The following is a 16671-nucleotide window of genomic DNA, read 5'->3' as shown; positions in this document are numbered from 1 at the left end:
AAAATTTCAGTTATTAGAACTTATTGGTCAGACAGGCTGGGGAACACCATCTGATCCTGATGTGAATTATGTAACTTCATCCTTCCTGGTCAGTGACAAGTATCAGAACATAATGGCCTGACAGAGGAAGACACCCAGAAAACAAGTCTCACGCTCTGCTGATGGCGGTTCTCCCAGCACAAGACTGTAGTACACAAACAGTCATTACCATCAACTAAGCTAATTAGCAAATGGCATGTGTTACCTCTGTTGACATTAGCAAAGGGTCCTTCCACGTCTATAGAACTGTGGGCGAACTCAGGGCCCCGGAAGGATTGCTGAAGCTGGATCATACTCCCTATAGAAGGCTCACTTCCCAAGGCTCCACCAGTCCAATATTCACACTGGGTTCCAGCAGCTGTAAAGCAGATTTCATCTGATGAAAACCAAATAATATTGAAACTTCAAAACCTTATCAAATATACTCAACAGAATTTCTAATCCAAAAAATACTATAAGATTATGAATACAACAAATATTCAAACTTTGATTTTGAAATCAAAAGAATAATTCTGAAAGTGCTTTGCCACCAACTTCTGGCATGTTCTAAGGTGGTAGTTAACACAGTTTTGGTTATCTCAATCTTAAAAAGGGGATTAAAGAGAGAAAGATGAAAAGAAATTAGGAATACAATAACCAAAGAAATGATAATAACAGAGAGGAATTAAAAACGCTCCCCAACAAAAATTTCTAAAAAACTTTTTTTTCTAACCATATGATTTAGGTAACAGTGTAAAATTTGAAGGGAAGAATTTCAAAGGAAGACTATTACTGGCACACCAGTAATTAATATTGGTAATTCATTAGGATATAAGCTAAAGATGTAAAGAGTACATTCTCTTTAACCTCCCAGAGGAACAAAATTAATGTCTGAATTAATGAGTACTTACTAACACACATTTTAAAAATAAGTAATATTTGCTATCACATGGAGTCCTTGACTAAACTTAAGTAAACTGGTATTTGTGTGAAAATCTCTGGCAAAATTGATTATTACTTGTAGGTGACAAATAATGAGCAATATTCCCTCAAACATTCCTTCTTCATGTTTATATAAAAATAGGAAGAAAGACCTAGGAGGAAATATTAATTTGTTTTTATTAACTTGCCAAGAGAATTAGAATATAATAGTTTTGAAACACTGTATATTTTAACATATGTCAGCACTGAAATAATCACTAAGACTAATGTCTTAGTCATAATAAGCCATTAAGAATCTGTTCACCTTTTTTTCCTCAAAAGTTAGTAATAAAAGTCTCAGAATGCTGGTCGGATTTCAATGGTACTAAAATGCAGATTAAGAGGGGATTATCAATTGCCATATTTCACTCCAAAATACATTAATTTGGAAGAACACAATTACGGTTTTTTTAATAAATGGGAGAGTGACTGCATTTTCCCACTACACTTAAAATAGAATATTGTTCAATGTCAATCACACTTCATTATTTCCTATTAACATAGTGGATATTTTCATTCTATGATTCTGAGTTTTTCTTTATTTCTAGAAAAACATTTAATATACTTAATTATAAAACAAAAACTTTAAAATATTTCAAAAAACTGTATTGGAAACCACTTGATGAAACATTATGTAGATATTCTGATAGCTGCAAGAATATATCCATTATGTGGAAAAATGTGACAGAGACGACTAACTTCTCCAACATCCATTCTCCACTTCTTTCTTTAATGACACAACCCCAAACTTTATGTGCATACATGACTCTCTTACTAGTAATTACATTTTCCCATCTTCCTAGGTATAGGAAGGTATAGATAGGCCTGCACGTGGTTTGAGGAAGGTATAGGCCAATGGGGTTTGAGTAGGAGTAATGTGTATATCTTTCAGATTGTGCTTTCAAGGAAAGTAATGTACTCCTCCACTCCCTCTAGCTAAATTGTAGATATGAGGGGACTTGGAGGGGCTATCTTAGACCAGAGAGAGAAAAGCTATGGGTTAAGGTTGGCAGAGCAACAAGATAGAAGGAACCTCAGCTTCTACACTATGGACTTCATAGAAAAGACCTGTTATGAGAAAGAGAAAGAGCAACTCTATTTGTAACAGCAATTACTTACGAGTACAAGGATTCAAAGTTGGCTCTACAATCATTACACCTATTAATATATTGATATCTCAAAACATTATAAACAGGAAATAAACTTACCAGTAACATCTGTACAGTTGTCATCTGAATCAGACTCTCCAGGATCAAATACATGGATCCCCTGAGCCTGTAACCTCTGAAGTTTGCTCTCCAACTCTCTCTTGGCCCTCAATAAATCCTGAATTTCATTTTCCTTGGTCTCCCTAAAAATCTTTAAAAGATGTATTTTAATTTTGAAATCCTTTTCCTTAAGCAAAAAGTGATGTCATCAACTTTTAAGGGAAAATTCTTTCATTCATAAAATCAATATTCATTTGGTCCTTGATCTCCTCTTCTGTAAGGTGAATACCTCTATGTCACTGTTCTGTAACTGGAACCCAATGGAATTCTAGGAGGATATATCTAAGGTGTGGGGCTGCCGTGTGTGCTGCCTGATGTTTAGCAAATTTGTCCCCCTCCCACTTATTGCCCTCCTGGAGAAGGGCATGGTTACCTACTCTAGGATTCTTGGCTGGAGAATCCCATGGAGCGAGGAGTCTGGTGGACTACAGTCCATAGGGTCACAAAGAGTCAGACACAACTGGAGCGACTTAGCATGCACACTTATTTCCAGTAATGCTTTCCCAAAGGACACGTCCCCAAATATTTCTAAATGTTCTCCCCTAATACAAACATTTTCCTTCCCCTTCCCCCCTATTAAAATGTTCACTTTTATACCTTTTCTTCGAAACTATCTCAAGTTTACCTGGTCCAGCTCAAATACTTCAAAAGTAAAAAGTATTTACCTTTTATAAGAGTTTAGTTCTTATACCTTTCATGACTTCTACATCATTTACTTCTATTTACTCATCACAGTATTATATGAACTTTTAAAATATATTGCTTTATTCCCTGTCACTTTGGGGATAAAGATGTATGAAATTTACCTTAAATTGCCTCTTAACTTTATCTCTGTCATGTTCAAATGTAGCTGCTCTCTCCATTGCTTGGTATTTTGCTTCTAAAGCACTTTCCTTTTCCCGAAGTATCTTCTGGTAAGTTTTTTGAAGTGCCTGGAATAATTTACCTTGTTATTTCTAACAAAAATAGCATGCCTCCCAAATTTTACATTATGTTATATGCATATTGGGCTTCCCTGGTGGCTCAGAAGGTAAAAAATCTGCCCGCAATGTGGGAAGACCTGGGTTCGATCCCTGGGTCCAGACGATCCCCTGGAGAAGGAAATGGCAAACCACTTCAGTATTCCTGCCTGGAGAATTCCATGGACAGAGGAGACTTGCAGGCTATAGTCCATGGGGTAGTCAGTTATGACTGAGCAACCAACACTCTCATATACATATTACATATCTCAGAATATGAACAGTCTACTTAGTTTTTCACCAGTATACTCCTGCAGTTTTTCACTGCATACTGCCATTCTATTCAAACATATAATGGGAAAAAAACCCTGCAAATATGCTTGAATTATAAATGAAGATATTCAACATTAAGCTTTCAATGGAAATTAATACTTTTTCTTTGAAATACTGCACCAGTTCTGAATCTTCACTACAACTCAGTTTTCCCACCTTTAAGAGAACAAAATCACAATTTATAAGGTTTAACCTGATGGATAATTATTTCTATGAGACTGTGCACTCTTTGGCTCCATGTCTCACTCCTCTTGCTAGCTCCAAGGCTGATACATTGCAGGTCTCAGTAAATGTCTGATTGAATGGATTAAATAAATATAGGGTGTGTGTGTGTGTGTGTTAATGCCTAGGTACATGAAAAAGGAATAAAAAAAGGTTACATAAGGAATCAGGATTGGTAACAGAAATAACCTGGGACTGGAACATTTGTCCTGCTGCAATTGCATCTGGGGGGTGGGGTTTTAAACGCCTAGGAAGGGTTTGATCAGCTGCCTCAACAGATGTCACCAAAGTCTTTTGCACATCTGTGTGGTCCTGGCAGACCTACTTCCCTGGAGATTAGCATTTGGTGCTGCTCTGTGCTTAGTCGCTGAGTCGTGTCCGATTCCTCGCGACCCCATGAACTATAGCCCGCCAGGCTCCTTTGTACATGGGGATTCCCCAGGTCAGAATACTGGAGTGGGTTGCCATACTCTCCTCCAGGGGATCTTCCGGAACTAGGGATCCAACCAGGGGTTCCTGCATTGCAGGCGTATTCTTTACCAGGGCCTCTCTGATAGCTCAGTTGGTAAAGAATCAGCCTGCAGTGCAGGAGACCCCAGTTCGATTCCTGGGTCAGGAAGATCCCCTGGAGAAGGGATAGGCTACCCCCTCGAGTATTCTTGGGTTTCCCTTGTGGCTCAGCTGGTAAAAAAAAAATCCGCCCGCAATGCAGGAGACCTGGGCTCGACCCCGGAGTTGGGAAGATCCCCTGGAGAAGGGATAAGGCTACCCACTCCATTATTCTGGCCTTGAGAATTCCATGGACTATTAAGAGTCGGACACGACTGAGAGACTTTCGCTTTCACTTTTCTTTACCATCTGAGCTACCAGGGAAGGCCCGAGCATTTGCTGCTCCGGGCTAAAAGCTTCAGGGTGTCTGAATGAATGGCCCAAAGACAGAAAAGTGGGGGGAGGCGGTGGTTGATAAAGAATCAGTTTAGACCGCAAGGCAGTATGTTCTCTCAAAGTAAAATGCAGAGCAGTTTCTGCTAAACTTTCAAAACTTCTTGGTTTGGAGATGAGACAGGACGGACAAGGGACGAAGTCAGGCGTTCAGGGTCCAGTTGGCAGTGCCGCCATGCGGCTGCGGGGCGGTGGGCAGACGGCCCCGGGCCTCAGTTCCCAGGTGTCGCGGTCATCTCCGGTGAGTGCCCGGGCACAGCATTACCTGCAGCTCGGCCCGCAGCCGCTTGTTCTCCGTGTCCAGCTTGGCCTCCCGGCGGCCCATGGATAACAACTCCTGGTTCTTGCTGACCCGGAAGATCTCGTACTCCTTCTTCAGCCGCTCGTACTCAGCAGCCGCGTATTCCAGCTCGGGCACCGACGAACCAGTAGACTTGAAGCTGGCCCCTAGCAGCCCGCCGCCGCCCGCTCCACGGGGCAGCGAACTCGGCCCGGCTCCCGCAGCCGCCACACCCGCGGCCCGGCGGAACGAGCTGCGCAGCAAGCGGGCCTTGGGCTTCACCTCCACCGGGATCTCACAGGCCTCGCCGCCGCCCGCCCCGTACGTGTCCTCGATCACCTCCCCGCCCGCGGGGCTCACGAGCGACGAAGCGGTACCCATGGCGCCGGCTGGCGCTGCTAATTGCCAGCAGGGTACCAGGACGGGGCGGTACACGACCGGAGGGATGAGGCGGGGCAGCAGGAAGGGGCGGGGCTATCATATCAAGGAGGGGCGGGCCGGTGGGCGGGGCAATGACAGGGCGGGGCCAGAGGAGCAGAACGGATGGGGCGGGGCAGAAGGGCTGGGCTGGGCTCGGTAGCGGAGTTCGCCAGCTGGATGCTGGGCAAGGAGTCCGCTTGTCGCAGCGAGCAGCCGGGATGTGGCTCTGGCCCGCCACAGCACTTTGTCAGTGCCTACAGGAGGGCGCAAGTAGGCTTCTCACAGTTCCCTCTACCTGGCCAAGACTTCCCCACGGGCGCGTGCCTCACACTGGGCTCTGGCCTGGGGCCCCTTGTTGCTCCACCTCTGTTGCTGCAGCTTCTGTGCTGCGGCCTTTCCAGAAGCTGCTCTTCTCCCGGAAGGCAGTTTGCATGCGTGTGTGCTCAGTCGGTCCCACTTTTTAGGATCCCATGGACTGTAGCCTGCCAGGCTCCTCTGCCCATGGGATTATCCCTGCAAGAATACTGGAGTGGGTTTGCCTTTTCCTCCTCTAGGGGATCTTCCCGACTCAGGGATCAAACCCGAAGGCAGTTAGGAAATCAAAAATGTATTGAGCGACTGCTATATGCCTGCAGTTGGAATGACCAGAGGCATAGTACCAGCCAAGACAATACTTCTAGGCTTTACAGCCTGAGACCACCAGTTTCACCTTAGACGAGGTGAAAGTTTGACTTTTTGCAACATGGGGCATTGGAGACCTGCACTTCAGAGGCATATGGTACATTTCACCCATTAAATGAAAGGATCCACTATGAGCCATATCATAGAAAATGAAGAGATGGGGAAACTGTTTTAAACTTTTAAGTCAGGAAAAGAGTGGGGTTGTCATCTTGCTTATGCTATCTTGTGCTCTTGCCCCTCCGCCAAGCTTCTAGCCTCTCCAGGTTTGGAACCCTGGGTAGGAGGACAGGTGACAGTTGCTCAGTAGTGTCCAACTCTCTGCGACTCCGTGGGCTGCAGCACACCAGGCTTCCTGTCCTTCATTTCCTGAATCATGCTCAAACTCTTGTCCATTGAGTTGGTGCTGCCATCCAACCATCTCGTCCTCTGTCATCCTCTTCTCCTCCTGACCTTTATCATTCCCAGATTACAGTGTTTTCCAATGAATCGGCTCTTCCCATCAGGTGGCCGAGGTAGTGAAGCTTCGCTTCAGCATCAGTCCTTCCAGTGAATATTCTGGGTTTATTTCCTTTAGAATTGACTGGTTTGATCTCCTTGCTGTCAGGCAGACTCTCGTGAGTCTTCTCCAGCACCACAGTACAAAAGCATCAATTCTTTGATTCTCAGCCTTCTTTATGGTTCAAATCTTACATGACCACTGGAAAAACCATAATTTTGGCTATAAGGACCTTTGTTGGCAAAGTGAGTCTCTCCTTTTTAATATGCTGTCTACGTTTGTTATAGCTTTTATTCCAAGGACCAAGTGTCTTTTAATTTCATGGCTGCAGTCACCAATGCAGTCTGCATTGATTTTGGAGCCCAAGTAAATAAATATGTTACTGTTTCCATTTTCCCCCCATCCCTCTTTGCTGTGAAGTGATGGGACCAGATGTCATGTTCTTAGTTTTTTGAATGTTGAGTCTTAAGCCAGCTTTTTCTCTGCTTTTTCACCTTCATCAAGAGGCTCTTTAGTTCCTCTTCACTTTCTGCCTTTATGGTGGTGTCATCTGCATATCTGAGATTATTGATATTTCTCCCAGAAATCTTGATTCCGGCTTGTGCATCATTCAGTCTGGCATTTCACGTGATGTACTCTGCATATAAATTAAATAAGCAAGGTGACAACACACAGCCTTGATGTACTCCTTTCCTGATTTGGAACCAGTCCTTTGTTCCATGTCTGGTTCTGACTGCTGCTTCTTGACCTGCATACAAGTTTCTCAGGAGGCAGGTAAGGCTGTCTGTTATTCCCATCTCTTGAAGAGTTTTCCACAGTTCGTTGTGATCTGCATATTCAAAGGCTTTAACATAGTCAATGAAGCAGAAGTAGATGTTTTTTTCTGGAATTCCTTTGCTTTTTCTATAATTCAGCAGATATTGGCAATTTTATCTCTGGTTCCTCTGCCATTTCTAAATCCAGCTTGTACATCTGGAAGTTCTCAGTTCACATAATGTTGAAGCCTAGCCTGAAGGATTTTGAGCCTTGCCTTGCTAGCATGTGAAATGAATGAAGTTGTATGATAGTTTGAACATTCTTTGACATTGCTCTTCTTTGGGATTAGAATGAAAATTGACATTTTCTGGTCTTGTGGCCACTGCTGAGTTTTCCAAATTTGCTGACATATTGAGTGCAGTGCTTTAACAGCACCATTTTTTAGGATTTGAAATAGCTCAGCTGGAATTCAGTCGTCTTCACTAACTTTGTTCATAGTAAAGCTTGCTAATGCCCAGTTGACTTCACACTCCAGGATATCTGGCTCTAGGTGAATGCCCACAACATCATGGTTATCTAGGTCATCAAGACCTTTTTTGTACAGCTCTTCTGTATAGTCTTGCCACCTCTTCTGCTTCTGTTAGGTCAGGACTGTTTCTGTCCTTTATTGTGCCCATTTTTGCATGAAATGTTCCCTTGGGTATCTCTAATTTTCTTGAAGAGATCTCTAGACTTTCTCATTCTTTTGTTTTCCTCTATTTCTTTGCATTGTTTACTTAAGAAGCCTTTCTACTCTTTGGTACTCTGCATTCAGATAGGTATATCTTTCCTTTACTCCTCAGCTTTTTGCATCTCTTCTTTTCTCAGCTATTTGCAAGGCCTCCTCAGACAACCATTTTGCCATCTTACATTTTTCCCCCTCTTGGGGATGTTTTTATTCACCACTTTCTGTACAATGGTATGAACATGTACATGTACATGGTATGTACATTATGTACATTCTGTACAATGTATGAACATCCATCCATAGTTCTTCAGTCACTCTGTCTACTAGATCCTAGTCCCTTGAATCTATCCATCACCTCCACTGTATAATCATAAAGAATTTGATTTAGGTCATACCTGATTGGCCTAGTGGGTTTCCCTAATTTCTTAAATTTGAGCCTGAATTTTGCAATAAGGAGCCTGCAGTCAGCTCCAGGTCTTGTTTTTGCTAACTGTATAGAACTTTTCTCTCTTCAGCTGCAAAGCATATAATCAATCTGATTTCCATATTGACCATCTGGTGATGTCCATGTGTAGAGTCATCTCTTGTGCTGTTGGAAGAGGGTGTTTGCTATGACCAGTGTGTGCTCTTGGCAAAACTCTGTTAGCCTTTGCCCTGCTTCATTTTGTACTCCAAGGCAAAACTTGCCTGTTACAGGTACCTCTTGACTTCCTACTTTTGCATTCCAGTCTCCTATGATGAAAAGAATATATATTTTTTTAATGTTAGTTCTAGGAGGTCTTGTAGGTCTTCATAGAATTGTCCAAATTCATCTTCTTTATACTAGAGATTGGGGCATAGACTTGGATTACTGTAATATAAAATGGTTTGCCCTGGAAATGATCCTGAGATCAATCTGCCATTTTTGAGACTGCACCCAAGTTCTGCATTTCAGATTCTTTCTTTGACTTTGAGGGCTACTCCATTTCTCTAAGGGGTTAGATATCATGGTCATCAATTAAATTCACTTCTTCTCATCCATTTAGCTCAGTGAATCATAAAATGTTGATTTCACTCTTGCTTTTGCTCCTGTTTGACCACTTCCAATTTTATCTTGATTTGTGGACTTCCCATTCCATGTTCCTATGCAATATCGTTCTTTATGGCATGGGACTTTACTTCCCCACCAGACACATCTACAACTGGGCATTGCTTCTGCTTTGGCTCAACCTCTACATTCCTCCTAGGGCTATTTTTCTGCTCTTCTCTAGTAGCATATTGGATACCTATTGACCTGGGGGCTTCATCTTTCAGTGTTATCCTCATCCATCAGAGAGCAGAATGAAAACCACAGTCACAGAAAACTAACCAAAATGATCATGTGGATCATAGTTTTGTGTAACTCAATGAAACTATCAGCCATGCTGTGTAGGCTCACACAAGATAAACGGGTCATGGTGGAGAGTTCTGATAAAATGTGGTCCACTGGAGAAGGGAATGGCAAACCACTTCAGCATTCGTGTCTTGAGAACCCCATTAACAGTATGAAAAGGCAAAAAAATATAACACTGCTAGATGAACCCCTAGGTCAGTAGGTGTCTAACATGCTCCTGGAGAAGAGTGGAGAAAAAGAAAGGAAGGAAAAGAAACTAAATTGATTAGCAGGATAGGTTGAGCTTTGCTACAATCTCAACAGAGGCCTTAGCCAGTCTACAGGAGGTTTTGAAGCTGGCCCTGCAGAATTTTTCTACTTTTTCTAAACTGGGACTTTATACCCCTATACCAGCTGCTGCTGCTAAGTCGCTTCAGTCGTGTCTGACTCTGTGCGACCCCATAGACGGCAGCCCACCAGGCTCCCCCATCCCTGGGATTCTCCAGGCAAGAACACTGAGTGGGTTGCCATTTCCTTCTCCAATGCATGAAAGTGAAAAGTGAAAGTGAAGTCACTCAGTTGTGCCCGATTCTTAGTGACCCCATGGACTGCAGCCTACCAGGCTCCTCCGTCCATGGGATATTCCAGGCAAGAGTACTGGAGTGGAGTGCCATTGCCTTCTCTGCCTATACCAGCTAGTTATCATCTTTCTTCAGCTAAAGCAATCCCCAGGAGACTGATGGTGGAGGACTGTCTGTTGGCATCACTTCCAGTGGTTGGAGAAACAAGTCTTTCAGGCATCATATCTACCACAACAGAAGACACAATCTTTGCCTCCAAGAACTCTGGAAATACAGGCCAATTATCACTCCTTCCATCAAAGTAGCCAGTCATCTTTTCTTTGACCCTTTAGATTTTCTTCAGGTGAGAGTGCAGACATCAGACCCTTATGTTCTTCAAACTCCAAGAGATACATATTAACTCCTTCAAATAATCTCCTGAGATAAGGAATGTGCATCAGCTGGAGACTTCCATTATTATGCTTGAATAATAGAGTAAAAGGCTGTCACTCATTTCCTCCAAACCAATAGCAAATTTCCCATAGCTTGTGGAGTAAATTCAGATTCTGCAGCCTTGGAACAGTGCCCTGGAGCAATGGCTGTCCTCTCCTCACCTTTCATTTGTCTTGTAACACTCCTCTACCCATGTTCCTCCACACTAGCAGGGCTGATTTTCTTCTGGTCCTTATACCAACATAGTTTCTATTTCTTCTCAGTACTCTGCCAACCCTCATTTCTTTCAAAGTCTAACTTCATTGCCTAAGAAACTTTCACTGGACAATCATACCTTTCAAGAGTTTATCATATCAATAGTTTCAATTCAGTAATCTTCATCTTTGTGCAAACATCTGTACTTAACTTTTTCTGACCTTGTTCTCCATTAATTGTGTCTGCATTCCATCTATCTTTGTTTTTGGTAGTTGTTACTGTTTTGAGGCCATTTATTGCTTAGATTCATCACCAGCACCCTTACTGGACTCCTGCTGAGAATATAATGTAGCACAAATGACTGATGACCCAAAGAAATGTCAAATGTAGCTGGGGTTCTCCAAAAGCATAGGAGTTGTCACTGCCTTCTCTAATAACCTTTACATAGTTTTGCCTCCGAAACAAATCCAGGTTTGGTGAGACTATGGAGACTTCTTTCTATATAGTGATTACTGGCTACCTTCTCATCAAGGACAATATACTCATCATGGACAATATATTTCTCATCAAGGACAATATATGTCAGCACAGATACTGACCTTGGATACCTGTTGGTTAATGCCTAAGTGACCTAACTGAGTGGGCCCAGAGGTGACCAGTTAAAAGGTGTTAGCAGATAGTCAGTGTGGTTGGTTTCCAACATATTTTTTAATCCTAAACTTACCATAGCATCTGTTCCAATTTTCAACCTCATAATTTGTTTCCCTTCTTTATACTGAATTTACACCACAAACCTCAGTCTGCATTTTGAAGGATAATTTTGAATACAGAATGATGATAAGGATTAAAGAAGCTTATGGCCAAATAAAGATGGCTAAAAAATGATAAATACTCTATCCATTGTAAAGTGAGGTTTACGATGAAGACAGGCTACATAATTTGTGGGTGGTAGTGCAAAATGAAAATCTAGTGACCTTTGTTCAAAACTTATAAAGAATTTTAAGATAGCAATAAACAAAGCATGGAGTCCTTTTGAGTTCATGTCCCTATGCAATTGCCCTTGAATTTTTCCAGAGGGCTGTGTGCTCATTACTCTACCCTGTTCATTGACTCCTCTCCTTGAATCTGGTTGGGCTCTGTAATTGCTTTAACCAGTAGACTATGGCAGAAATGACTGTGCCAGTTTCTGAGTCTGGATCTTGAGAGAATGTCAGCTTCCACTTCCTGTGTCCTGAAACACTTTTAAAACTTTGAGCTGCCATGTAAGGAGATCTATTACCTCATCCCAAACTACCAGACTGGAGAGCTTGTGTGTAGGCATTCCAGGCAATTGCCCAGCCTTCCAGCCAAGTCATGTGAAGTGAACCCATCTGGGACTCTCCAGGTCAACCTATTTCCTAGTTGGATACTACTAAGTGACTTGAGTTGGCACCACAAGGAGAGTAGAAAAGTCACCAAGTCAACCTCTGCCCAAGTCCTGATCTACAAAATCATGAACATATATATAATGCTTGGTTTAAACCAATGAATTTGAGGATAATTTCTTCTTATACCTAGAGCAAGAGAAAAATTTCCCCACATTGGTGAGGGTAGCTTGTAAAATTAATAAATAATGCTACTATCTTTTGAACAATGTGATTTGTAGACTAAATATCAGTTGTGTAGGTTAGTGTAGGTTTGGTCCCCAGACTATGAATCGCAAAATCACTTGGGATGTTTATTAAGAATTGAGATCCACTGAGGTTTAATATCTGAGATGGGAGCTTGCAAATCTGCATGTTTAGTTGTCTCCCAAGTGACACATACTTTAAGATCTCATAACCACTGAGTTTGCATAAAAATTGTGTCTAGCGGCTAACAGTGATCTAATTCATTCCTACACAGAGTGTGGTCCAGTAGCAGGGTCACCTTAAAGAAGCAATCCCCAATGTTTTTGGCACCAGGGACTAATTTCGTGGAAGACAATTTTTCCATGGACCGGGGGTGGGGAGGATGGTTTGGGGATGATTCAAGTGAATGACATTTATTGTGCACTTTATTTCTAATCTAATGCTGGCACTGATCTGACTGCAGCCTGGAGGTTGGGAACACCCTGCTTTAAAGCTTCTTAGGAATCATTCTCAGGTTTCATCACAGACCCACTGAATCAATGTGCACATCCAAACGATCCCCAGGTGATTTGAATATACCTTAAAATTTGAGAAACTGCTGTAGAACAGTAATTCTTAACCTTAGTTACCCAGAAAATCAATTGCAGGACTTTAAAAAAAAAAAAAAAAAAAGCACTGCTGCCTGCTAGGTCATAATATGTAGGGGGTAGGGGGGAAGGGAGGGGTCGAGGGCCAGGGAAGATTTGGCCATCATGTTTTAAAATCTTGGAGGATTTTGGTCAATAGTCAAAGGGGAAAATTAGCGGTTTTGTCCTCTGCTAACTCATTATTGCCGAGATTTGTGCAGTCCCCTTTGGAAACCACTTTGGCATGTTCGTATGCATCCAGATTCCTGTTTAAGCTTCCCTTCCTTTCATCACATAGCGAGTGCACATGTAATTTTGACCATATTGATAGCGTTGTTCAGTTTTGGTGATGACATAGCATCACAAATGGCCAAAACGTCCCCAAGAAAATGTACCACCTTGGGATAAATGACTGTCTAATTGCACATACAGAGAGTTAATAGTCTGAAGAGAAAAGAATTTCACAAAGGGAAGACATTCTAATTCTTATTAAAATTGCCAGCCTTCTCCGTGGCCATTTAGTTCTACTCAGTTCTACCACGTGAACTGATTCCTCAAGTCCCTGTTACCAAATTTAGAGACTGATTTCAGGAATTGATTAACAATTGGGAACATATAATCTGATTAAATGTATATTTAATAAAATGTATTAAAATGTATTATTATATTACATAATCTGATTAAACATCTGTGATTTAACATTTCTACCATCAGGGGGCAGTGTAATTCAGGAAAAACTTTGGCTTGTTACCTGTATATATTAAAAAGAATCATTTTTCTCGTGTGAAGATAAAAACTGTATTATAATAATAATACAGGTATTATTGTTTTCAATAGTGATAAACTACATTGCTGTACTTAGTTTCCACCACAAGTAATAACATGACTTCTGGAAATTAGTCATGAAATAGACAAGAGGCAAGGGTCTGTGAACTTTTTCTATACAGGAATAGATAACAAATATTTTACGTTTTATGGGCTATACGGTTTCTATCTCAGCTTTGCCATTACAGTGTAAAAACATCCATACACAATACATAAATGAATGGGCATGTTCACATTCTAATTAAACTTTATTTACAAAAACAGATGGCAGGGTTAATTTTGGCTTGAGGTCTATAGTTTGCTGATGCCTGAATTAGAGGGGTAGTTTTCAAACCTGGATAACTTTCAGAAGTACCTAGGGAGCTTGTTAAAAATTTAGAGTCCTGGATTGTACATCAAATCCACTGAATCAAAGTATTTGAGAATGGGGCATAAAATTTAAAGTATCTGAATTGTTTTTTTGTCCCTACATGATTCTGAAGCAAGTCCTAATTTAGCAATCACTAGGCCCAAATAGGGGCTTCCCTGGTGGTTCAGTTGGTAAGAATCTGCCTGCAATGCAGGAGACCTAGGTTCAATCCCTGGGTTGGGAAGATCCTCTGGAGAAGGGAATGTCTGCCCCTCCAGTATTCTTGCCTGGAGAGTTTCGTGGACAGAGGAGCCTGGCGGGCTACAGGGGTTGCAAATAGTCAGACATGACTGACTGGCTAACATATACACACACACACACACACACACACACAGGCCAAAATAAAGTTCTCCTTTTAGGGAGCTATAAGGTCCTCTTTGGCATATTGTAAATATTTTCCTATATACATGGTATAAAAGATATATATGTAGAGCTTAAGGTTCAAATTATCTCTGTGGGCACTTTCAAAGCATATCAGTGAAGGTCTCATTCCCATATAAATGTTTGTTTTAAGCACCTGGTTTGAGGGCTTTTGTACTATAGCACATCCCAGCCTGTCCTGATTGATAGAGGACCGTACTGAATTAATTTGAACAGGGAAGGGGAAGAGATTGAAGAAATGGAAAAAAGGGAAGGAAGAATGTAGAGAGATGATGGTATGTGCAGTGTTTTTCTAGATGTCCCAAATCTTTAATAAACTTCTGCTTTCACAAAAAACTTACTGTGACTGGATTTTTTATTTTATTTTTTATTTGAGGTGAGGGCAGAAATTGGTGAAGGGGAGGGGTTTAATGCTTAAGTGAGTACTAGAGTGAAACAAAGGTAGGGGAGAACAAGATGGTAGAGGAGTAGGTGGACATGGAGTACATCTCTCTCCACGGATACATCAGAAATACACCTTCAGACACAGAAGCAAATGCAGAATACCAGCTGAGAGTGGACAGGAGTACCTGACCAGTGGAAAAGAATATATAGACCCACACAAAACTCAGTAGGACAAAGGAACTAGGAGGAAAGACAGGTGTTAGTAGGACTGAACCTGCCCGAGGTGGGTGGGGGAACTGAAGCAGGGGTCCAATTCCCATATCGGGGCAATTCTCTGAGTCAGAGGAGAATCATTTAAGGCTGAGAGTGAAACCGCTGATCTGTGGCAACCTAAATGCAATGAGAATCAGACAGTCCTTGCACAGCTACACATACCCCAGAGAGGGATGCAGGTCCCCTAGAAGGTGCAGCAGCTGGGAGTTGGAGTTTAGGGGTTGTGGAGCAATCCCTGGGCGAGAGCTTCTGATGACTGCAGAAAAACGGATCAAGGGGATGCGAGGGAGGATACTGTGGTGGGAGATACCTGTGGAGGAAAGTTGAGAAGCCGTGGAAGCAAGGCAATACTGCTGAGTCACCTGTAGGGGGTGGAGCCACTATTATAGCCTCTCTTCCCCCACAGGCCAACATTGGCAGCTGAACAATATAGAGAGGCTGGCCCATCAAACGCCTGATGCACTGAACTACAGAGTAGGACCCCACCCAGGGTGCCCCTTTAAGTGCCTGACTCACCGATCTACAGAGTAGGACCCCAGCAAGGGGTACCCTCTATGTGCCTGACATGCGGAACAACCAAGAGGGACCGCAGGCAAGGGAGCCCTCTAATTGTCTGAGTGGGCCAAGCGATGGAGAAAGACTGGCCAAAGAGGCCTTCTGTTCACCAGCTACAAGAGACTGGAAAAAAAGACTCTGATAGGGCCATAACTCCTGTGGTGGAGGCAGTCCGTGTCCCTGCACATTTGGCGCCACCAGGGTTGCCTCAAGCCAAGCAGCTGAGCCACCTTCATGCTCAGCACTCACTGGGGCAGAGCTGCCATAGGCAAAAAAAAAAGTCCTGCATCTATGTGCGCAGGTCCCTTCGGTAGTGTCTGACTGCAACCCTGTAGACTGTGGCCTGCCAGGCTTCTCTGTCAAACAGGGATAGGTTATCTCCAGGCAAGGATACTGGAGTGTATTGGCCAATACTGGTTGCCATACCCTTCTGGAACACTATATTTCCTGCTGCCCCAGCCACCAACTCCCCTGAGTACCTGGTGCTGCCAGAAACCCTGTGACCCAAGCAGCTGCACCGCCTCCACACCTGGCCCTCACAGGGGCAGACCCAAGTCCTCCAGGGCAGCCTCAGGAGCAAACCCCAGTGGACAACCCACATGCAGAGGTGGAAATAGAACCACAAGTGAAACCCAGGGGCACTGTGGCTAAGGAAGAAGACCCAAAACCTTCCTACCAGCTGTACAAGCTGCAAATTAAATCCACATAATCAACAGAGCAGACTTTGTGTCTATGAAATATATAAAAGGGCATTGAGAGCTCCCACAAAAGAAAATGCACTAGTTCTGATAGTTATGGACCTTGGAGGCAAGAACAAGAGGAGTAGGACCAGATTAGAATCTGTTTCTTCTGGATTTTTTTTCTTCCCCCTGCCTCCTGTTGTAGCTGTCGATTTTATTGGCAATATGAAATCTAATTAAACTTTTGAGCTTTTTATTTTATTTTATTTCTCAGTCACATTTTTTA

At 42.6% G+C, this 16671-nt stretch overlaps 1 protein-coding gene across 3 annotated transcripts in view; it reads right to left on the bottom strand.

Moving 5' to 3' along the window:
* Positions 1-5451, bottom strand: part of NPHP3 (nephrocystin 3) — a 61919-nt gene extending 56468 nt beyond the window's left edge. For 2 of the 3 annotated variants that reach the window (XM_020893081.2, XM_020893083.2), the window contains exons 1-4: positions 4989-5451; positions 3074-3199; positions 2208-2358; positions 245-415 (exon numbers count right to left, since the gene is read on the bottom strand). In XM_020893081.2, coding sequence (XP_020748740.2) covers positions 245-415; positions 2208-2358; positions 3074-3199; positions 4989-5384 — 844 coding nt within the window. In that variant the 5' untranslated portion in view covers positions 5385-5451. The remainder of the gene's footprint in view (positions 1-244; positions 416-2207; positions 2359-3073; positions 3200-4988) is intronic. The other variant, XM_020893082.2, reaches the window with a different exon arrangement.
* Between the last annotated feature and the right edge of the window lie 11220 nt (positions 5452-16671).

This window comes from Odocoileus virginianus, chromosome 4 (assembly GCF_023699985.2).
Source record: "Odocoileus virginianus isolate 20LAN1187 ecotype Illinois chromosome 4, Ovbor_1.2, whole genome shotgun sequence".
Lineage (NCBI taxonomy): Eukaryota > Metazoa > Chordata > Mammalia > Artiodactyla > Cervidae > Odocoileus > Odocoileus virginianus.
Note: the sequence above shows the minus strand (reverse complement) of the source record. Positions and strands in the feature narration are given on the sequence as shown.